This window comes from Nannobrachium achirus, assembly GCF_963921795.1.
Source record: "Nannobrachium achirus genome assembly, chromosome: 20".
Lineage (NCBI taxonomy): Eukaryota > Metazoa > Chordata > Actinopteri > Myctophiformes > Myctophidae > Nannobrachium > Nannobrachium achirus.
Window position 1 is genome coordinate 14,129,828 of NC_137827.1, and position 23,569 is coordinate 14,153,396.

Below are 23,569 nucleotides of genomic sequence, written 5' to 3' on the forward strand. Positions count from 1 at the left end.
AAACAGACCCTCGCTAGACATGACGAAGGTAAGCTAAGCTAACCTAGGCTAGCCGCTTGTTATCGTTAGCAGCAAACAGCGAAGAACAAAACAGAGAAGAACAGACCAAGTTGAACGAAACCCGTGGGTGATGGTCCTACTCACCGCTAAGGCTAAAGTTGAATTCGAACTGGTCTTATACTGAGTAACTTGAAGAATTAATTAATTGTCGTAGAGTAACATGTGTAGACGTCCGTATCTCATGCGTGCAGAGGAACGGAAGAGGAAGTACACATGCCAGTCTCGCGCCTTATGCCCACGGGTGGGGCGGGGCGTTTGACTGGCATACCCTCCGACTGTGTCATTCGGGAGCATATGTGTAGCTCTGTATCGCACGCTAGGAGGCGCGATAACCCAAGAGGAGTGCATTTCGAGTAAATGACAGAAAACTCAAGGAGCTGAGGTTTTAAATAAAGGATTAACCAGACACAGGTGAACACAACTGACAATCAACACAGGGATTGGCTAAGAGACTAACAGGACACAGGTGGAGAAAACTAGCAAGCACAGGGAGGTGAGACAAGACAGGTAACAATAACAAGGGTAGACAGGGAAAACTAGGAACAATGATGCCAACGAAAATAGCAGATCTACAAGCTCACAGTGTCTCCCTAACTCTTCCAGAGAAATGTAGACCTTAGTGTAACCCTAGTTTTTTTTTACACTTTTAGAGGCAGCTAGTAGGCTACATACTGACAGTATAGTATAAAGACTAATGAGCAATCACAAACAAAATAAAATCACGACACCTTTAATTCACACAACAGAAACTCATTTAATGAACTCATAAATAAACTCCAGAATCTGTGGTGTTTTACTTCAGTGGTTCTCAACCTTCTCAACCCACGACCCCCAAAATAAGAATATTTTAACAACCTGACAAGCACTAAGAGTTACAATTTGTATAAAACAGTTATATTGTGAAAAAGCAGATCTACATGCTCACAATGCCTTGATATTTGACCATTTGGCCAATGTTTAATTTTTTCATTTTAGAGGTATTAAAAAGTCCTTATATTGTCACTTTAGAAATGGGCAGATACCCTCTATACCAGGGGTAGGCATTGGGTTCCAACATTGGCACAGGGGAGGGTGATCACTGGCACCCTGGCATAAGTGTGTGAGAGAGGATTTATATTTTAAAATCAAATATTGTTTTAAACGTGGCCAATTACATTAAGTCACCCAATTTGCATCAAATTACATCCTGCACATAATTCTACATTCATTAAAATTCTGAACTTTGACTGGGGAGGGAGTCGGGGAGATAGATGGGTTATTGCTCTGAGTCTAATGATCATTATAACAATGTCCTGACAATCAAAATATGTCAGAATGTTGATGGGGTGTCATTAAAACATATGTTGACATGGCACACTGACTATCTAGAAAATAAAAACATGGCACTTCATTTCAAAAAGGCTGCTTACCCCTGCTCTATACACTTAAAACTTTTTTTTTTCTTTTCCTTTTTTACTGTTGAGTGAGAAAACAATGTTTCACATTAAGCTAATCATCTGGGGACCCCCCCCCCCCCCCAAACTAATTTGGGGACCCCCTTGAGCCTGGGGGTCCTCCTGACCCACAGTTTTACTTGATGTCCTCCACTGAGGCCAGCTGCTCCTCCAGCAAACCCACGTTGACTCTATGCATCATCAGGAAGCGACCGTTCAAGTGGAACACAGGGATGTCATATTTATAGCGCTCATACCACACCTTGTTCTCTGGCAATGTGATGTCTACCTGCTGGAAAACATACTGAACACACGCACAAATACACACGCACGCACAAACACACAATAATACAGTTTAAGCATTTAGCAGAGGTAATAAGCAAGGTAATACATCAGTACATCAACATCAATACATCAAATGAAATAGTACCCAGCAAGCACGGTCAGGACCTGGACCAATCAGTGACGTCTCGATTGGGGCCAGATCAAGTCCAACCATGACTAGTCAGATCTGGCCTAGAATATCACCTGATTTCAACCAACATAAATCCTGCCCATGAAAACGGACGTCCTGGATTAATCAGAGAGGGTCCGATCGAGGCCAGATAAATATGATAACTAGTCAGATATGTCCCAGAATATAACCTTACATGCTCATATTTCAACTAACATTACAAACAATAACAATAATCCTGTCAAACAAAAAACCTCCATATGACGTCCTGGTAATGACGTCAAGATCATCCCCATATGGGCTGTGATCTGGCCTAGTTCTGAACGTCACCGGAGGACGTTATCATAACGTCATCATGACGTAATCTGGCTTGCAGCGTAGGCTAAACAACTTTGGTAGACCAAGCACTTATTCAGTAAAAACTTCATGAAAAATAAAACATAAAAATGCTATCTAAATTGCTATGGGGTGTAAGTGCTATGGGCTAAGGTGGAATCTGAATAGGTGAGTCTTCAGACCATTGCGGAAGCTATAGGGAGTGAGTCTGCAGTGCAACTGGGAGTTTATTCCACAGTTCGGGGGCCAGGAGGGCGAAGAGTCTATATAGGATGAGTGGATTGTTGTACTGGGGTTCTGTCAGTTTCCCTGTACTGTGTCAGCTGATCTGAGCACTTCTTGTAGGCCAACTGTAACACTCAGACAATGAATGCACCTTTGCTCAATGTCAATAAAATAAACAAAGGAGGATAGAGATTCTCACCCTGTGTTTGTATGGTTCAAGGACGACTTTGGCTTCATCACACAGTGGACACGGATCCTGCAGTACATGAGTGATTAGTGATTCAGAGTGAGTTATTCAGTAACTAAGGCAGGGCATTTCACTGAAAATACGGTATACAGATCACACACACAAAAAAAAAATTGTAATATAATTCAAAAATGGAAACTTTCATATATTCTACATTGCACATGCCGTGAAATATTCAAAATCTTTTGTTTTGTTTTGTGGCTTACAGCTCATGAAAATAAAAAAAATGCATATCTCAAAATATTACTATATTACACAAGACCACTCAAACCAAGGATTTATAATACAGAAATGTCAACATTCTGAAGTCAGAGTTGCTTCTGTAGTGTGCCCAATATGCATGGCAATTTGACAATACCTTGGTAAAAAGTGTTAGGATTGGCAATGTCTTCTGACAGAAGAGTCTTTGAAGCAGTTGAACAGGTCTCTGGGTTTGACTGAGGCTCCTTGCCACCAGCCTGTGCATTCCGTGTAACCTGCAATGGGAGGCAAAGCTCATTAAAATGTGCTGAATTTGGGGACAAGTCTGTCTATGAACATAAAATAGATTATTTTATGACACAAGTCCGCAATGGAAACAAGCCATAGGCTTTCTTGGGTTTAAAATCATCTTAGTATTGAACTGTACTTAGCTGTGTGTGTGTGTGTGTGTGTGTGTGTGTGTGTGTGTGTGTGTGTGTGTGTGTGTGTGTGTGTGTGTGTGTGTGATTGATTGATTGATTGATTGTATTAAACTACTTTTCTATTGGATTGATTGAATACTTTTATACTTTTATAGAAGTTCTCATAGGAAAATTACAGTACAGTTCAGATACTACTACTACTACTACTACAAGTACTAATATGATTAAAACCACAAAAAAAAATGTCCTTTTGAGTTGTACTCAATTCATAAAAGTACAAATAAATATAGGTAGCCTATAATAAAGTATTCAATCAATCAATGTTATTGACCATCACAGACAGAGTAACACTTCCTTTTCCTATTGTGCACTTATATTGCCTCTTCTTTTGGATGTATTTGCAAATACAGAAATTTTAGACGGATACATCGTTCACGGTGTCATTTCCAATCACGCTTCACGGATCATCATATTGATCTCATGGATGATCCATGATGGATCATATCGATCATGGATGGAGCTAAAAAGTTTGGCAACCACTGATCTAACATAAAACCACTGACGTTGATTCTCTGAATTCTCTTATCTTTACCTCATCACCCAATCATGAAGATGACAACGTTGTCCTTGTGGTTCTGCTGCTGGTAAAGTTGTTTAATAAGAAGTGAAGCTTTTCCTTTCGTGCTGTGAATGAGGACACATTACATTACATGACAGAATGTTTGAATGACAAAACATCGCCTATGTGAAACTGGCGAATATAACCTGGCGAATATAAGCCGATCTCTTCAGAATAAGAGTATATTTCAGCCAATTGAAAAACGATACATTTTCCCATGATATGGACATTCAAAATATAGATTTAGCATTTAAACGAACATACGCAATGATAATTATATTTGGGGTAAAAATAAATATTCACCATCTCTTACACCGGAAGTCCTATATTCGCCAATTTCACGCTGCTTCTTTACAAACATTAATTACTGACATCTTATTTTGAAGGTGACCGGATGTCTTAAATTCGTCCGCTATTAGACCGGACGTCCTATATTCGCCAATTTCACGCTGCTCAAAACATCAACAACAACGCTGTGTAGTTCTTCATCTCAGTTAATGGCGGGTCGCTCGGAACGTATATGAGTACCCATCGCCACCTACTGCACCGGAATGTGTAGTTTGATTATTATTATTTTTTAACCCATTTCTTAAAAATAGTCCAAAAAGATCCCTGCTGCACTCCAACATTTGATCACTCAAATCAAATCCCATCTAAATCCCATTGCCTTATGATAATAATTAACGTATGAAATAAAAGTAATAGCATTAGCAAGTCAGTTACTCTGTCTCCAGTAAACCCGAGTCGACCACTAGATGGCAGCAAAACACCAGCACAATGTGATGAACATTGAGGGGACGCACAGACATAATACAAAAGTTTGCATTCTATTACTAGAGTAATATAGTATTGTATTGTATAGTAATAGAATGCAAACTCTTTGGTACATTATAACATTTAAGTAGATAGTCTGACAGCGACACTGGATACAGATGCAGCAGCGCCATACACAAATAAACACACGCATAAATACACAGATATACTGTATCTGTGTCCATCCATTTCTGTTTCCAAAACTGGAGGTCGGGACACTCAAATGATTTTTTTTGGAGGAAAGAAATGTTACCTACAATTCCAAGTGCTTATCATGGTGGGTGGTCCACAGTTCAAATATGATTATTTTGAGGGGTCACAGGCTGAAAAGTTTGGGAACCCTTTTGTCTATTTGAAAATGGATCAAGCCTTGCATGAAGCAAATCATCTGGATAAAGTATGCAATCATTTAAGTGCATGATGTTAGTTTACACATGGGTCTCAGCTCAGGGCAGGGGCAATAAATAAAAAAAGTGATTACTGGGGAATTCAGGAAGTCATCATGATAAGAAGTAGAGTTTTTATTCCAATTTCATGTACTGAAATATACAAAAAAACACTGACACCTGCCAATCCAGCGGCAACATAGACAGGAAAGAGACACGATGATGGAAAGAACTACAACTCCCATAAAAACACATTCCATTAGAGTCGTAAATAATAAACAAAACAATACCACATGAAACACCTTGGTGTACTTCTTAACTCCACTCTACTGTGTCTGTCTTCTTAATACAGGTAAAAAGGTCTATAGGGCAATGAGCTGCATTTCTCAATTTCATTTTACTACTTGACAAAAAGGACCCTTTCTTCATGTAGAGTTATTCCAATTATTACAACTGTAATCACTGTGTGAATTTGACGAACTGATCAAGAAATATAATCTGGTGTAGGAGTGCAACATTTAATCGAACTAATCGATTTAATCGATTATATGAAAAAGAAAAGAAAAAAAGGAATTGATTTCAATAAAATAATAGATTTTTGGTCCTCAAAATGAGCAAAAATAGCATATCTACAGAGCTTGTAGGTCGACTGTTTTTGCACGAAAATGTTGTATGACAAAGTAAATATTGGGTTTATGTGGTTTCAGACTAAACGATTTACATTTATTTCAGGTGATTCGTTGATTTATAAAAAATAAAATATCCAAAATAATCTGCTTCAAGATTCTATTCATCAGAAAATCAGCAATACGCATTATTGCTAAGAAAATAATCGATGGTTGCTTGATGCATCTCTAGTTTCAACACTGGATAATCGTTAACTAAAGTATATGAATGCAGTGGACGCGGTTAAGACTCACTCGGTTTTGTACCATCTAAAAAAAACCTGAATAAAATGACGTGGCAGAAAAAGCCTTCAAAGCTTTTCCGACTGAGAAATCATTGCACTGGATTGTTAAGACTTGGTGGTCTAGACACTGAAACGCACTGCAGCTAATGGCTTCCAAGGAGAATACACAGCTACGATTTGTTCTAAAAACAAACAAAAAAACGACTGCATCTCAAGAGATCGTTGCTGTCGGGCAGAAACCTCTTTACAGTATCTCCATATTTTTACATGTCTTTCTTTCATAAATTAACTCCCCTGCTCGATCATAATTACAGCGTCACACAAAAGTATCAAACCTCGCAGATCCACAAGCTCGGAAAACACGTCGCTTGTTGATCCTTTACTTTTGCTACTTTTGAATTTGAATCCTGACAAGTAACAGATTTCGGACATACTGTATGAGGTTTACACCCGACAGAGACGAGGTATTACTCGGACAGAATTGGGAGAGTTTGAGAAGTCACATTCATCAAAAAATACTGCTGTGAAAGTTAGCACATGAAAGGCTAAACACAAAAACGAGATGTTCAGTCAGTGTTCAGGAACACTGCTCTCGCTTGTGCAGATTGCGGTTAAACTTACATTGTCTGACTCTTAAGTACAAACTGCTCATTATGTGGTCCCAATACAGAAAACTCACAATAATAAAACCTCTGAAAGCTCAGCTGAACATAAATTGAGCAGTTTGTGTCGGCCTGGCCTCCTATTCTATCTCTTTGACATTTTTCCGATACTTTCCGTCATTATTTGGTCACTTTCTCGAGGGTTAGCAGCGAATACTCCTTCTTCTGTTCATCATCCCATCTTCAAACTGCTATATTCAATGGTAGTATAGTGCAAAAAAATCTACCATAATTAGTAAAAAAAAAAAGAAGAAAAGAAACATGTAAAACAGACATAAACAGATGATAGTTCCAGTTCCAAGTCATCAAAGGAAAAGTTTCACAAACAATCTTGAAATCGTTAACAATAACTATATTATGGTTGTCTAAAATCCATGCGTTCTTTACCACTTAAACCCTCTATACTCTATTTCATACGTTGGCTATTCAAAAAAATAGCAGATATAAAAGCTTGCACATCTGCTATTTTGTAACATTTTTGAAAAAGAAATATCAAAATCGTTTGGAAAATGTTGATCTGCGAGCTCAGATCACTTGCTTTCGCCCCAATACCAGAAAAGCGAGGTTTTCTGTTTTGCAATGGCAGATTCGTATGGTTTCCAGGCTAATGCTGCTAGGGTTCAAGTGGTTAAATAAACAATGGATGACATAATGTACTTTTGATCCCTTTACTCCTGGGGTGAGCGCACTCTCTCTCTCTCTCTCTCTCTCTCTCCTCTCTCTCTCTCTCTCTCTCTCTCAGGTGATGACCAGAGGAATATTATTATTACTCATAATAAATGATACCCCGAAAATGACATGTACTAAACAGCTAAACAAGCAAGTTCATCTTAATGTACTGTATGTTTGGCTTGCAAATGGAAGTTCTTTCATCAAAGGAGCCACACTTTGATATAAATTCCACGTTAATGTCTTCAATCATCCGGTGCAAAGATAACGAAACGTCTCTTTTTCTCCCAAGAGTTTTGTGTGAGAACACAACACGTTGTCCACCCCGCCATTCTTTCTTCCTCCTCTGGGGGGCGGCGTATCGAGCTGCCAAATCTTCCGCCCTCTTCCGCCTTGCCATGCAGACGTTTACCAGACGGATTCTCAGTTTCAACTGGCATCTCTCTCTCTCTCTCTCTCTCTTTCTCCGTGCTTTCCACGGCACAGAGTTCCGCAGGGATATCAGTCGGCGGCTTGCATAAGGTACACGTAACTTGTACGAAGATGAATTCCCTGTTAACGTTTTGTTAAGCACCTCGATACACGGGGGAGGGCGTAGTGTGAGTGACGTCCCCCTCCGTGACCACTAGGGGTCCTCGTCCATGTCGTCCAGGTTGGGGGCCATGATGAAGTGTTTGGGATGGGGCAGGCTGTGCTCGTCCGAGTACTCTTCCCAGCGCGCGTCGTCGCTCTCGTGGGTGATGTAGCGTTCCCCCCGCCGCGTCTCGAACTCCCTGAGGTCCAGCCACGTCTGGTAGTCCTGGAATACGAGGAGGAGGGCCGAGAGGGAGACAAGTAGAAATGAAGTAGTCAGAGTAATAGGGATGGGACAATATGAACATTTCAAAATATCTATTGTCCTGGGGAACATTTGCCAAAAGAATAGCAGATCCACAAGCTCACAACGCGAGCTTGTAGATCGGATATTTTTTGGCAAAGAGATTTGGTAGAGAGTGAAAAAATCAAGTACGTCTATTATAAGTATGTTTTACCAATAGAGGCTTAAGTTGTGCAGCTCGGTAAATAAAAGGTGAGTTGATCCCAGTGCATGACGGAGGACGATTTCATGATAAATGATAAATCTCTAAAGTGTTTTTTATCACAATATTATCGCTTATCGATAATATGTTTGGTCAAACAAACCCAACCTCTGACCCAATAGTGTCTTGTCTACCCAACAGTTGAAATTAACCCAGCATTTTTTAAGAGTGCAGTATTGATGATCTCTTGTATAGTATTGTATGTCTTTATATGTCTTGAAGAATTGAATACACAGGACCACAATGGAAACAAGCCCTCAGGGCCTTTTGTGTTCTCCTTTTAGCATTATTGTGTAACTGTGTACACAACCTCTGTACCTTTTGTAAACTGTAAATAAAGTATTCGGCCAATCAATATAACCTTGAGGTGAAGTTCCAGACTCTATATAGCATTTGGCGATTATGGAATATCTACGAGAGTCTCATTAGGAAGGATAGGACACATTCAAATAAGGTTGCTTGAATTGACAAAAGGCCAAGGAAACATCAAGTGGTTCCTTGACTGATACTGTATATCCCATAAGGCTGTGTGGCGAGGCCCCTACATCTGGTAAAACCATACATCTGAACTCCCTCAGCCCCTAAGCTTCCAAATACAATAAAATTACAAAAAAAGAAGCTGAAAATCAGATGCACTGTGCTGCGTTAGTCACATGACACCACTTTACTGGGTTGTGTCAATTTATGTTGAGTGTTTGGATAAAACGAGTACCTCGTGTCACTAGGCTTTCCAACATGGAGTTAAATAAAAAACATGGCGGCCAATGACACCAAGTATGTGTGCTGAGTGGTTGAGAGTCTTGTGTGTTGGAGTGGCGGAGAACAATAGCTAATAGACAAGGCATCAATTGGGAGGCAGGAGATGGATATGGATGGCAGAGTCATGGGAGAGATGGTGTTGGCAGGATTATATGGGTGATTACTGTATTTGGTGTGAACAATTATTTTATGATTTTTTTTGTTTGTTTGTTTGTTGTTTTGTTTCTTGTCCTTGGTGTACTGTTAAGATGTGTCTCATGTATTGTTACGTTTGTGATGTATGGTCAAGTGGTGTCAAAGTTCTTCCTTATAATAAAAACAATATTGAAACAGGGAAAAAAGGGTTCATTGTTCTTCTTCCCCCTCATAATACAAATCAATTAGTTTAGTCTCGCTAGCCGCACTATGAATTAGAATAAAAGATTATTATACCAAAAGATACAAAACAATGATACCAAACGAAACACATTTAGTTTAAACTAGAGGAATCATTTTGGAGGAGCACAGCATGCTTGGTTTCTGGTCGTGGGTTCTGGACGCCTTGATGACATGAAGTTAATTCCGCTCCAGACCCGGTTCTGAAAACCTGAAAATGGTATTGATCCCAAGCAACCTAAATGGTAAATGGTGCATTTATATAGCGACTCTATCTAAGGCGCTTTACAAAGATTGTGCATTACATTAACCCATTCACACACACATTCATACACTGATGGCGGAGGAAACCATGCAAGGCACCAACCAACCCGCTCACCGGGAGCAACTAGGGGTTCAGAGTCTTGCTCAAGGACTCTTCGACACTAACTCCGGGGCAGCCCGGGATCTAACTGGGAACCTTTCGGGAACCCTCCGTGTTCAAAGATGGCAACTCTACCCCTGAGCCATTGCCTAAAGAGTAACGTTCCTGACTAGGGACCAAGGTGATAGGATGTTGCATCTATTGCTTCCACATGACACAGAGTCAGAGAACATATTCACCTGTAACCATGGGTGACTGAGGGATTTGTCCACACTGTAGCGCTTCCTCATCTTTACTTGGAGAAGGTTGTTGATCAGATCTGTGGCTGTGGAGAAGAAAGAAAATCTATGAGAACCAAATGACAGACTGAGAACTTTAACCCGCATGCAGATCCCACGTGTAGAGGCAACCTGATGTGGAGCAAATAAAAGAATGTGCAGGGGCGTCAATTGGGTATGGCAGGGGTATGCAGCTGCCATACCCTGGGTCCAGGGGGGAAAATAAAAGTTACTTTTAAATATAAATCCATGAATGTCTCTTTGTCTATCTGTTCTGGTTATGTTGTTAAATTACAGTAAAATAACTACAAATGCAAAATGTAACAAAATGGTCACTTTAACAAAGTATTATAATTGTATTCTCCACACTTGTATTCTCCCCATCTTGACAAAATGGTATATTCCCAGGTTCCGCAGGTCAGCTGCACAGGTGCAATTCATTATTGTTAATTGTGGCACGTTTACTAACGTGCCAAGTTTAACTGCACTTGAACAACCATTCCAGGCTGCCGTATCCAGCCCAAGAAACCGTAGAAATGGGGGGAAATAGAATGTACTTCTTAAAATAAATGTATCATGCCTGTTGCTAAGGTATGGCAACATGACTGGTGTCTTGCATGCGCACGAAGGTGCGCGACTGCGCATGCAAGACACCAGTCATGTTGCCATACCTTAGCTTTTTCTGAACTGACGCCACTGAGAATGTGTGGGATTATATAACGCTCTAAAAGGTTAGCAGCACCCATCACGTCATTTGTTTATATCCGGTAGCATCCTGTTACAGTAATGTGTGGGAAGGTGTTGTTCTGTAACAGCGGGGAGAGTGAAACTGGCGGGGGATTTATTTATCTGAACTAACAACATGAAAGAAAGGTCAGACATTCCACTAAAGGGTTAACATGCATGTGGACTGGGGGTTTTGCTGCATGTCTGAATATTAGTTTGGGTCCAGAAGTGACAATTTAAGGACATTTTAAGACATTTTTAATAAGGGTAATAATAATAATAATAATAATAAAAAGGTAATCAATAAACTATAGTATAAAAGTGGACAAACACTGACCAAATTGTCGAATAATATAATTAGAAAATGTGCAATTTGTGAAATTGCAAGTGTGGTTGCCCTGTGGTTCAAGTCATATTTGAGTTTTGGGGAGTGAATTTCCATTATTTTGGGGGCTATGTTTGTTTACCAGTAAGTGCTGCATCTTGTGCATTGTAATGCATTACTGGGCTGATTTGACCTATGTGGGACCAGAGCCTGCTTTTAGTATGTCAATGAACAAAGTTCATCCAGATGCCTGGGGATCCCCATATATGAGTATAAGGGGGTACCCTAACAGGGCATCTATAAAGCCTAACAGGGCATCATCTGGGGGGTCTCCAGTTCAAACTATGATTATTCCATATGATTATGGCAATTTATGGGGAGAAGGAAGAAAAATATGATTATTTGGGGGGGTCAAGGCCTGAAAAGATTGAGAACACCTGGCCTTATGCATATCAAACTGGGGAGTCTTTGAAATGGCAACATTGGCAGAAACGCTGCAACAATAAAGAACCCAGCACACAGGTTGAGAACCACTGGACTAGATGAGGGGAGTCATACCTTCGGCTGAGATGTCCTTCCAGGGCGTGGGAGGGTACATGAAGGCGGCGTTCTGGATCTGGTCGTTGATGTCCTCGTCCTCGTTGAAGGGGAAGGTGCCGCTCAGGCTGACGTAGACGATGACGCCCACCGACCACATGTCCAGCGAGCGGTTGTAGCCTTTGCTCCGCAGCACCTCGGGGGCCAGGTAGGCCGGCGTGCCCACCACAGAGCGCCGGAACGACTTCTCTCCGATGATGCGGGCGAAGCCAAAGTCACACAGCTTCACCTGCCCAGGAGGAGGAGGAGGAGGAAGCATGGATTAAAGCCAAAAATGAAATGTCACGTCGGACTCTGAATTATTTCGTATGGACAAGTCCTATTGTTATACTGCTGTTCTACATACAGTGGGTTACAACATTTAGCGTCGCCAAGTCTAAAATGACACCTAGAGGTGTCAAGAGGTGCCTAGAGGTACCTCTGTCAAACACGCCTCCAAATTCTTAGCCGCGCCCCCTAGAAATGTGATATTTTATTTCAACGTGTAGTGTGGCTGTTCAGCCACGGGGTGGCGATTCTTCAATATGAGTCGACTATTCGAGTCTATTACTTGTTGGTTACTTGTTATCTCTACCTGCATTGTGAGCTTGTAAATAGTTTCTTTTCAAGTTATTTTTGCACTCAAATTGTAATTATTTGTTTAACCCATTTAGGCCTAGGATTATTGACTGCTTTAACTATTGAAAAATAGCAAATATACAAGCACATGTAGATCTGCTATTTTTTTTAAATCATGTTTTTTTTTGCAAGTCTTTGAATATATCTACTTAAAAGCGAACATTTGTAACTCAAATATTTGCTTCTGGGGGGTCCCTGGAATAACATATTTTGAGATGGGGGGTCCGTGGCCAAATACCTGTAATTTTGGGGGTCCTTCACATGAAAAGGTTTGAGAACAGCATGATTTCGATTTTAGAGGAAGGATTTAGAAGTCGGGTCAAAGATCGGGTCAAAGATATTCAAAGACTTGCACTCATTTTCACAATTTTTCAAAAATAGCAGATCTACAAGCTCACAACACCTCACACTGCAAAGTGTTGTGAGCTTGCAGATTGGCTATTTTCGGCAAATACTTTAGGTGTGGAGGGGAAAAAAGAGCATACTAAGCAGTAAGCACAGAGGTTGAGGTACAAAGGGTTGTGGGGGTCCCTGCTTCATCTCTCTCTCAACTAAGGGGTCCTTGATCTGAAAACGTTGAAGATCCCTTTGCAAAACAACTCTTTGCCATCAAATCTCTTAACATGTTCACAAAATGGAACTCGTGTTTTCATTTGGTAAACACAGCCATATTTTCACATGACACACACATGCATTCATTGAATAAACACAACTAGCTTTTGGCTGAACACTACCAAGCATGAACAGAACACTGAAGAGCAAAATTGAAAACACAATTGTCGAAATGGAACACACTGAATGAATGTCAATTACTCTGGTAAATGAACCAATTCCCTTTTTGTAAAATGACCCAGTGTATGCCCACTTCTCTCATAGACAAACATAAAACAGCACACAAATATGCAGACAAAACATTTTATTGACTGTAGGTCTAAACGTTTACCCCCAAACAATCCAAACAAGCCCACAACGCGTTGTGTGCTTGTAGATCGGCTGTTTTCAATAGTTTTGTGCGACAGTCTTGTATGATGTAGCATGGCTTTTCTTTACCAAAAGCCGTACACATTTGAAACTTGGAGATACAAGTTTTCTGCCCGACAGTGACGATATTTTAGTGATTATGTTGCGAGGAAAACGTTGAGCCATTACATAATAGCCATTTTGGTTAGAACTGACTGAAAATAACTTTGTACTTTATATAATAAATAATATTTTTTCAAGTGTCCAAATAAATTCAAAATATTATCAAATGATCTCGCGGCACCCCTGGACTGCCGTCGTGGCACCCCAGGGTGCCCCATCACCCACTTTGAAAACCCCTGACCTAGAGTGCCGCATGAAGCCCTGACAGGCCTCAAAGCCCACATCTCCATAAGCCTCCTCCATGGCCTGAAGCAGTGGGACCTGGCTCTGAATTGCTCGCCTGACCCGAAAGTTTAGAGATTTGAATATTTGTGTGTTGTGGATTGATGCTATGAGATTTTATGTGAGAAGTGTGTGCAAACCTGAAAAGTGTGTCTTGTGTTTTGACAACAAGGTGATGTGAAATTTACATCAGAGTGTAAAGAAGGAAAGTCAGAGTCTAATATGATAAGGAAATCTAAAGTAGTAACAAATTGAGTCAAGCGATTGGGGACAGAAGTAAAGGTTGTGAAAATTGTGCCAAATTTAAAAAAAATGTGTTTTAGCAATCGAAAAAAAAACTGTAAGCTGATTTTGATACTATATACTGTATGTATATATATATTCTAGGGCTGGGAGAGAGAGAGAGAGAGAGAGAGAGAGAGAGAGAGAGAGAGAGAGAGAGAGAGAGAGAGAGAGAGAGAGAGAGAGAGAGAGAGAGAGAGAGGCGGAGAAGTCATCAAATGACAGAACGTTGTGACACAAACAATTACAAAATAATTGGTTCACACACTGTCCCAAAACAACATAAACGTGACATAATAATAATAAGCTAAATATAAGGAAACGAAAAAGACACAACTTTTGTTCACATGTTCAATTGAAATTGTTCTTTATTTGGAAACAAGGCAGTAGGCAACATTTTTCCAATAGCCTCATAAAGTTGTTCATAAAGATGTATTAGTTGTCCCAGACACCTGGACAAACATTTGATTGTGGTTTAATAATAATAATGTAATGCCATCATGGTCATAAATGTAGGCCTAATGCCTGTAGAAATCCTTCTCCATTCCTCCTCTTCTGGTAAATGTCAACGTCTCAGAAGAAGATGTGACAGCGAGGAGGTTTTTGAGAACCAAGCCTCTGACATGACCAATCGCTTTTGCTTTTGTGAAAGGGTCCCTTTCTAATTACAGAGTGAAAGGTCAAGTTAAAATGTCAAACTATTATTTACCACACTGTTTTTCAATACTTTTCGGTAATCATGACATTTTGTGAGAAAACATACGTTTACATTGCCAAAGCAAGTGTCAAAAAATTAAATAAAAACAGTCTATAAGGGAGAACATCACATGGAACATATACAGTAGGACGGTTGGAGGGGGAGCAGCTGACCATATAGGCGACCCTCTAGACAAGCTAATTGCTTCCAATACACAAGTATCTGTGCCAAACATGTTGAACCAGTTCTATTGTCCGCCCGTGTTGAATTGACGGCACACGCAGGCTTCATTGGTGTACTGAGTACATTTACTCGAGTAGGCTATTTTTATTCCACTACAATCTTTTGAAAACAGTTAGATACTTTGCAAATTTCGATTATTAGGCTATAAAGGCATACAACCACTTCAGCCCTACATTTAGGCCATTTGAAAATACAAGCTCACAATATTGCTTAATCTGCTCAAATATTTGTATAATCTACAAATGGTAGGCTACATTTGTGAAATGACTAGACTATAGGCTCCGTTTTCTTTATACAGCCTACATTTTGATACCAAAACGTCATTACTCAAGCCAATTAAGGCTTATATTTTGAACATGGGATTTCTAAAAGAGTATTTCTACTTTTACTTAAGGAAAACATGTGAGTACTTTTTTTCATCACTGACGGCCTTGCTGATCCCGCCCATAGACGATCGCGCCTCGATCGGCTTGCTCACTCAGCAGCAGAGCAGTTGAGTTCTAACTTCATCTAACTTTCACTAATAATTAATATTGAAATAAGAACAGCAGGATAACAAGTAGACTATTGTGACATTTACATTTGAAAGTTCCTGGTTTGTATATAAAGAAGTTACCTCAAGAGTCACCAGCCAATCGTCATTACTCACAAACAATTACAAAATAATTGGTTCACACACTGTCCCAAAAATAACACAAACGTGACATAATAATAATAAGCTAAATATAAGGAAACGAAAAAGACACAACTTAACCAAAACGAGACCTTTCCTATAATAATAATAATAACAGTGCAGGGACCCTGACGACACTCTCCCACGCCAAATACATTTCCTCATTATGGGGCCGTGGTATTCCATTTGGACATGATTTGGAACAGAGCGACAGAGAGATGGAGAGAGAAAGCGAGCGAGCGAGGATTACGTTTTGTTCTTCTGGTTTAAGTTCATCATGGCTCGGTCAATTATGAAGCCATTAAAACAAATAAAACGTCACCTCTTCCCGTAGAGCTTAAATCGGGCCTAAAAAAGTGAGCCCGGCCCAACCCAGCCCGACAGAATTTCAGCCCGGACAGAGCCCAAACCCGATACATAATTGACAATTGGAGACCGGCTCGGCCCGAAGACCGACATTCTAAACAAGCTTATATAATGCAGACGGCAGCAGCCTTTTTTTCCTCATACAATATTGGTGATTTGTTAAGAACAGTGTCATTCTACCATTTTCCAACTGTCTTTATAAAAGACATTGTAGCAAGCACCGTCCTAATTATGAAAAAAAACGTTGGCTGATCTACAGTGCAACATTGATTTGCTATATAAAACCATATTTGATAGATATAACTATCATCTACAATTACTTATTGTAGAGAACGTTATAGGCTATAGGGTATTTTAGCCTATAGTGCGCGTTTCTTGTGGGGAGATTTACAGAAGCGGAATATACCAAGTTAATCAGGGGGAACTTGATAAATATATGGGAGTAAACACGTATGAAAAATAACAAAAGAAAACATTTTTTAATACAAAATTCAACAAATTAAAGTAGCATGACCCCCCTCCAGCCAAAATAAAAAAGTAATGGTCCCCCCTGATAATCAAATTATTATTTGAGAACCCCCCCCCCCCCCCCTTATCTATGTTTTAGTTCAAGCCAATTAAAGGCAAGTAAAAAGCTATACAGTATAATAAGCAAGGTATGGTCCATTTTGGTCACTCTCTCTCTCAGCATTAAACTGTATCCTTGGAAAAAAAAAATCAAACATGTTAAATTGAATTTGTTCTTTATTTGGAAACAAGGCAGTAGGCAACAGATACAGTTCAGTCTTCAAATGCAATTACAATTACAATGTTTTACTGTGAATAAAAACGTTTCAGTCTGTCTAACCTTCATCTGCTTATCTTTGCGAAGTTTAACATGGCACATACAATCAAATGTTGCCTATGTGAATCGAAAACAATCAGACTCGGTTAGTCCAATCTCGTCTTTTACGGAGAACATCGTTAATCTTGGTAACAATTGATTGCCTTGCTGCAGCAGTCATTTCGGGGACATCGGAATAGAACCTTTCTTGGCAACAGTTTAAAATAAATTCTTTCAGGTTCTGTGGAAGTATAGATTTCACCCCAGTGCCGTACCAGTTAGCTCTTTTCACCCAAGAATGATACATATGCAAAGGCGTAACATAGCTGAACAGCAGATCGGCATAGCGTGCTGGACGGTTACCATTTTCCAGTTGAAGTAAGCGACTGATTTCGGCTTGTTGATGTTGCGATATTTGACACAGTTGTATGTCTGCCAGCTGTTTTGGTAACACTGTAGTCGCATCAAGGGACACTTCTCTCTGCTCTATCTGTCTCTCTCTCTCCTCGACTGCCGCCTCTCTCTGTGCTGACCGTTTCTCCTTCTCTTCCCACAGTCTTCCTCTCTCTTCCATCTGTTTTTCCAACTGTCTTTCTCTCTCAATGAACCTTTTCTCCATTTCACCTTCTTGCCATTTCAGTTTCCAATAGCTTTCGTTAACCAGTGACTGCGTTGGTGTCGTCGCTGAATCAATATCAGCCACTCTCTGCCTCAACAGCTCCTCTCTCTCTCTCAGGTCACGCTCTCTGTGTGCCAGATCTAATGCAGCATGTTCCTCTGCAATCTGCGTGTTTCGTGCTGTGTCCCTAATGCTTTGCCTCACTCCCTGCATTTCCATCTGGTGTTCTTCGAGAGCTGCCTGGTGATCTTCTTTCAGTTGTTTCACCACACTGTCTGTCAGACAGACCCATGATGTTTACCAGGATAAGAAATAACACTAGAAAAGTTGTTATTTTGATAGAGAAATAGCCCATCCCCGTAGATAATGTCCAGAAATATGCTCCATAGGCTATAAATGTTCCGACCTTCATCTTCCAGGTGACTTTTGTTGGTGTTTCACTTCACCTCGCTAAAAACCTCCTTTTGCGGGACTCATTGAAATATGCGAACAGACGATAATAATATGGATTTGGGAGCATAGCCTAATTACAAAGCATGTCTCATTAAAAACAATATATATTTTATAGTTGAAGGGTAAATACACAGTATAGGCCTATGTAGGCTGGGAACATGACACAGTTCAGTTGAGATTTTTTTTTATTATTTTGGAGGTGGGGGTAGAATACTGTATAGGCTACAGTAGAGCTACATCACGAGTAGACATACAGCCTTTGCAGACAGCCAGGATGTGGAGGCGGGCTTTGACGCTGGGTGACGCCCTGCTCACATTGAAAGGGACAAAGCCGACGTGTGATATCGGCTGAGTGCCAGGAATGCAGTTTGGCCAGTGCTCTCATAACTGTATGCTCAATCCCTCAGGCGCCCCCTGGACTACATGATTATAAATGTTTATAATTGAGAACTGAGAGGTGCAGTAATCAATGATATATAGACACTGTGAAGTAATGACCACCAAATTGAATTTGTAAATACTAAAGTAAAATACAAATACCTCAACATTGAACTCAAGTAATTCTTAGAACTTAGGTAATACATCATTACACCAACACCAATTACATCAAATGCAAAGAAATAGTAGAATTAGTTGGCTAATCTAAGAAAAACATGGGAAGACACATGTTTTCAAACCAACAAGGAAACAAAGACAGACAAGCGAACAGCAGAGCTTTTCCATAATGAAACATGCTCTCTCTGAAACAGTGGAACTGTTATTAAGTGCTGGTAATAAGCTCATTGTCATGTGAACTGTTAACTTTATAATTATCCGTTTTAGTCCCATAGCCAGTTTTAAATGGACCCTTACAAATACAAATGAGACATTTAATTAACATTTAATGAAAAAGTCCTATGCCAAAATGTATTTTTACACCATTTAAAGTATAATTACTCTCTAGTATCTACAGTAGTCTCTTCTGTGGTTCATTTCAATTCATTTCAATCCCCAGCAAAATAGTTAAACTAATTGCTCTGCTATGCCATCTAGTGTCACTTGACTGTATTGCAGAAGATAAGCTGAAAGGACGGCCTCCTATTTTTAGACACTCCCATCTCCAGAGAGACCGGTGGGTGTCCAGAGGTACCTACAGATACCTGAGGCGACTCAATTTTCTGTGAACCACTGTACAGTACACATTCTGTGTGTGTGTGTGTGTGTGTGTGTGTGTGTGTGTGTGTGTGTGTGTGTGGCGACCAGGTGAAGAAATCACAGATCGAGGTTTTAACCTTTGCCTTTATGAAATATCCGAGACCATTAGGGTTTTATGAAAGATGCTTTTGAACATATCGTCGTTGTCGGGTGGAAACCTTGTATGTCCAATACAGTTTGTTTTGTATTTATCATTTTAGAAATGATTTAAACTAGTGAAAACAGCCGGGTGCGAGGCGTTGTGTGCTTGTAGATTTGCTGTTTTCACTTCTTTTGTGCGACGGCCTTGTATGATGAAGCAGGGCTTTACTTTGTGAAAAGAATTACAAATTTGAAACTTGGAGATACGAGGTTTCTGTCCGACAGTGACGATATGCTAGTATGATGATTGCTCTAATCTTAAAACAATAACCAAAAATAGCCTATCTACAAGTCCTGACTCAAATGGGTTATGTGCACGTACACAGGCACACAGGCACACGCAGCTTACCTGAGGGAAGGGTTCTGCAGATGCCAGTAGTACATTCTCAGGCTTTAGGTCACAGTGTACAATGTTTTTGAAGTGCAGATGTCTTAATGCCACCAGGATCTGTTGACAAACGAAAAGGTCGAAGCCCAAGTCAGCGAAGCGTTCAAAGTTCACTCACGTAATCGGTGACGTAAACGAACAAACCATACGAAAATAAGTGGCGTAGTAGTTTGGATGAAAACTATTCATACAGTGGGTGGGCTGCGGTGGCTCAGGGGGTAGAGCGTCCGCTTGGGAACCAGAAGGCTCCAAGTTTGATCTCAGGCTGCCCCCCAGAGTTAGTGTCGAAGTGTCCTTGAGCAAGACACTGAACCCATAAATTTAATGCGTGAATAATAAAAGCACCCCGGTTTAGTCTGGTTCTTGTAAAGAAGCGATTGAGATGACGGAGGCACGCCGTCTCAAGCAGACTTGATCCACGTGAGACACCGCCGAGCAAGCTAAAGCAAGCGCGTCGCCGACTCAGCGCCATTAGAACCCTAACCCTAACCCTAACCCTGTAAACCAGGGGGGCAGAATAGTAAATCTACGTCACCCCGACTTTCGGCACCTCCGTGCGGTCCAAGTGAACACAGCGGAGCACTCCCTACCTCCGGTTGAGCCAGTCACAAATGTCCATGTGCCTTTTGGATACACGCTAATTTAATTGCTCCCGATGAGCAGCCCTATGCAGTCGTGGAGGATATGGGATTTCAGCATTATGATCAAAGTGAGCCACGTTGTCCCCCCTATTCCACGTTTCCGCAACACAGTAAACAAAAATGTCTTGAATAATAATTCCGGCGTTTTGACTAGGTAGCATGACGTGATTTTGAGGGCACCAGATAGTCATACAAGACCAGATGATGGCCAAATGACCTAAACCAGTAAATTGCCAAAACCTAAAGCTAAAGTTAAAACAGGGGTTCTGACTAGATTCTCTGTGACTCATTGATTATAGTAAAAGAAAACAAAAAATGACTTTGTTTTCGTTGACCGATTAGATTTTCTATAGAGAACTGAGGTCTCAGCATGTACAAGAAATATGATGCTGATCGGCATAGTAGTATGCCAGATTAGCTGCGGACACACACACACACACACACACACACACACACACACACACACACACACACACACACACACACACACACACACACACACACACACACACACACACACACACACACACACACACACACACACACACACACACACACACACAGGGGCGCCGAGTGCATGATTGAACGTTAGATTGTATATATGCAATGCACGGTCTAAACAACCTCACGTTTGTATAACTTCTTGCTGTATATTCCACAATGTGGCCATATGGCTCATATGGAAGCTTTATGGCGTTTGCATATGCACAGTAATGCCCCTAAATACTTCCAGGCTGACCAGTGCCGTCCCAAACGGACACATGATCTCATCCCGTCAAGCCGTAACTGTGCTCCCCGGGCCTGGCATATGCTAACGCTCCGTGGCTCCGGACCAAAGCCGCAGTGCGCCTTGGCTCGCTCTCCCTCACCCGGGCTTTGACAGAGGCTCTCCTGGCCACATCACAGGCAGGCCTGCTGCTGCTAATGGGGCCGTAGTTAAGCCCTTTAGAGCGGGTACGCATTATTGCGTATTATTATTTTATGCTTTAACTATTAAAAATAGCAGATATACAAGCTCACAGCGCGGCACCGAGTGCCGCGCTGCGAGCTTGTAGATCTGCTATTTTTGAAAAAAATCGTGAACATTTGAATTTTTACCCGATTTTGACCTGGTTCCATAAGTGTCTTCTCAATCCTTCTATGGTTTTTTGAAAAAGATCTGTTTCTATGTTGTCGAAATCGTGATCATTTGAATTTTTACCCGATTTTGACCCGAAGGTTTTTCCATGTCGGCGGTGCTCAAACTTCTTCATGTGAAGGATCCCCAAAATGACATGTATTTGGCCACGGACCCCCATCTCAAAATATTGTATCAGGGACGCCCCAGAAGCAAATATTTGAGTTACAAATGTTCGCTTTAAAATATATATATATATTCAAAGATTTGCACAAATCTTCCTAAACTTTCAAAAAATATATCTGCATATATATATCTGTATATCTGCTATTTTTCAATAGTTAAAGCATTCAATAATTCTAGGCCTAAATGGCTTAATGGCCCAGCTCCTGTTTGGCCCTAGCGGCGACCCTCAGAGGCACGAGGGGGCCCGCACAGCCCCCCTCTAATCAGGGCCCCAAAAAGCCACCGGCCACCGCCGGAGGGCTGTGATCCACGCGTAGGGAGGAGGCCGTGATGCCATCCAGACTCATGCAAACCATAAACAAATTCAACCCCAATCAGCTCGAACCGCGAGAATAAACAGCCCTCGGGGATGAGACTTTGGGCTGCGCGCGCCGCCGCCCGATTGCACGCCACGCGAAAACGCGATGGGAGGGAACGAGTCAGGGGAGGAACTGAAAAGGGAACAGAAGAGACAAGACCAGCGATTGGCCCAGATATATCGGTTTGACCGCTATGTCAGGCCGTACCATATCGTTTTCTGTGGATAAGGATGAAGGATTTTTTTGAAAATGTTTATCCCACGATTTTCTTTCACCCAGTGCCAATTGTCTAATGTAATCCTGGGCAATACACTCCCTCTGCTGCGTGTATCTATTCTGCATCTAGCATGAGGCAAGTACCAAATTCAGAGTGGACATTTTTAACTCAAATCTTTGCTTCTGAGGGTCCCCGGAAACAAAATATTTTGAGATGGGGGTCCGCGGCCAAATACATATTATTTTGGGGACAAAGTTTGATAACCGCTGATATAGGCCGATTCTACAAAAATCCTAACAGTTTTCTGAAAAACCTATGTTGTTATATCAGTGGTTCTCAAACTTTGTCATGTCAAGGACCCCCAAAATTATATGAATTTGGCAGCGGACCCCCATCTCAAAACATTTTGTTCCAGGGACCCCCATTGTTCACTCTGAATGTGGGTCTTGGCTCTTGCTAGATACAGAATGCCCCTCTGCCAACCTGGGGAGAGCAACGGACTGTCCTCACACTTCCTTCTATGCATGAGGAGCCCAAGCCGCTTCTTATCACCTGACAGGCGGGATTGTCCCCAGCTGGAGGTAGCACGAAGAAGGAACACGTTATTCCAACCAGTTCCTTTCGAGAAAGACCCCCCCAAAAAAACTAAATCAGTTGATATGGTCCTTCTAGTTCTCCAGGACTTCTCACTTCGGCCTTGAAGGGTCCACATGGGACGACCAGACAAGACAAGAAAAGACAAGACAAGACAAGACAAGACAAGACAAGACAAGACAAGACAAGACAAGACAAGACAGAAGCAGTGGATGGGGAGGAAGAGCAGGATGGAGAGAATGGACAGAGGTGAAGGACGGACCTGCGTGACCAGGAACTTGGTGATGCGCTCGGGCAGCTTGCTCTTCTCGCTGGACAGGATCATCTCCAGCATGTCTCCATGGAGCTTCTCCATGACCACGAACACTCGCTCGGGGGTCTCGAACATGCACTCCAGGTTGACGATGCCGGGGTGATGCAGGTTCTGCACACAGTACACACAGTGAGGACCTCATGTTAACCACTGAAATAAACACGCTCTAGACCTCTATATATTTTGCTGAGTGGCCCCTGAGCCATCTTAAGTTGGGTAGCCCTGCTCTAGACTTAGTAAACTCTAACTGGACCTGAGTTGTCCTTGTTCTTTGACCCACTTTTTCCTGTCAACACCAAATCTCTCTGCCAGAAACAGACATATCTACAAGCTCACAACA

At 41.2% G+C, this 23,569-nt stretch overlaps 2 protein-coding genes across 2 annotated transcripts in view; both read right to left on the reverse strand.

The window, feature by feature from the left end:
* Window positions 1-973: 973 nt before the first annotated feature.
* On the reverse strand, window positions 974-4,105 carry cUnh5orf63 (chromosome Un C5orf63 homolog). Its single transcript, XM_080750105.1, has 4 exons — window positions 3,971-4,105; window positions 3,114-3,231; window positions 2,708-2,764; window positions 974-1,797 (listed from the first exon to the last, which is right to left on the reverse strand). The coding sequence occupies exons 1-4, from the start codon at window positions 3,973-3,975 to the stop codon at window positions 1,630-1,632; spliced, it is 348 nt and encodes a 115-aa protein (XP_080606231.1). The 5' UTR covers window positions 3,976-4,105; the 3' UTR covers window positions 974-1,629.
* Window positions 4,106-5,307: 1,202 nt separating this feature from the next.
* prkd3 (protein kinase D3) overlaps window positions 5,308-23,569 on the reverse strand; it is a 149,554-nt gene continuing 131,292 nt past the window's right edge. The window contains exons 15-19 of the mRNA XM_080751343.1: window positions 23,179-23,340; window positions 19,764-19,862; window positions 11,902-12,169; window positions 10,254-10,339; window positions 5,308-8,236 (exon numbers count right to left, since the gene is read on the reverse strand). Coding sequence (XP_080607469.1) covers window positions 8,063-8,236; window positions 10,254-10,339; window positions 11,902-12,169; window positions 19,764-19,862; window positions 23,179-23,340 — 789 coding nt within the window. The 3' untranslated portion in view covers window positions 5,308-8,062. The remainder of the gene's footprint in view (window positions 8,237-10,253; window positions 10,340-11,901; window positions 12,170-19,763; window positions 19,863-23,178; window positions 23,341-23,569) is intronic.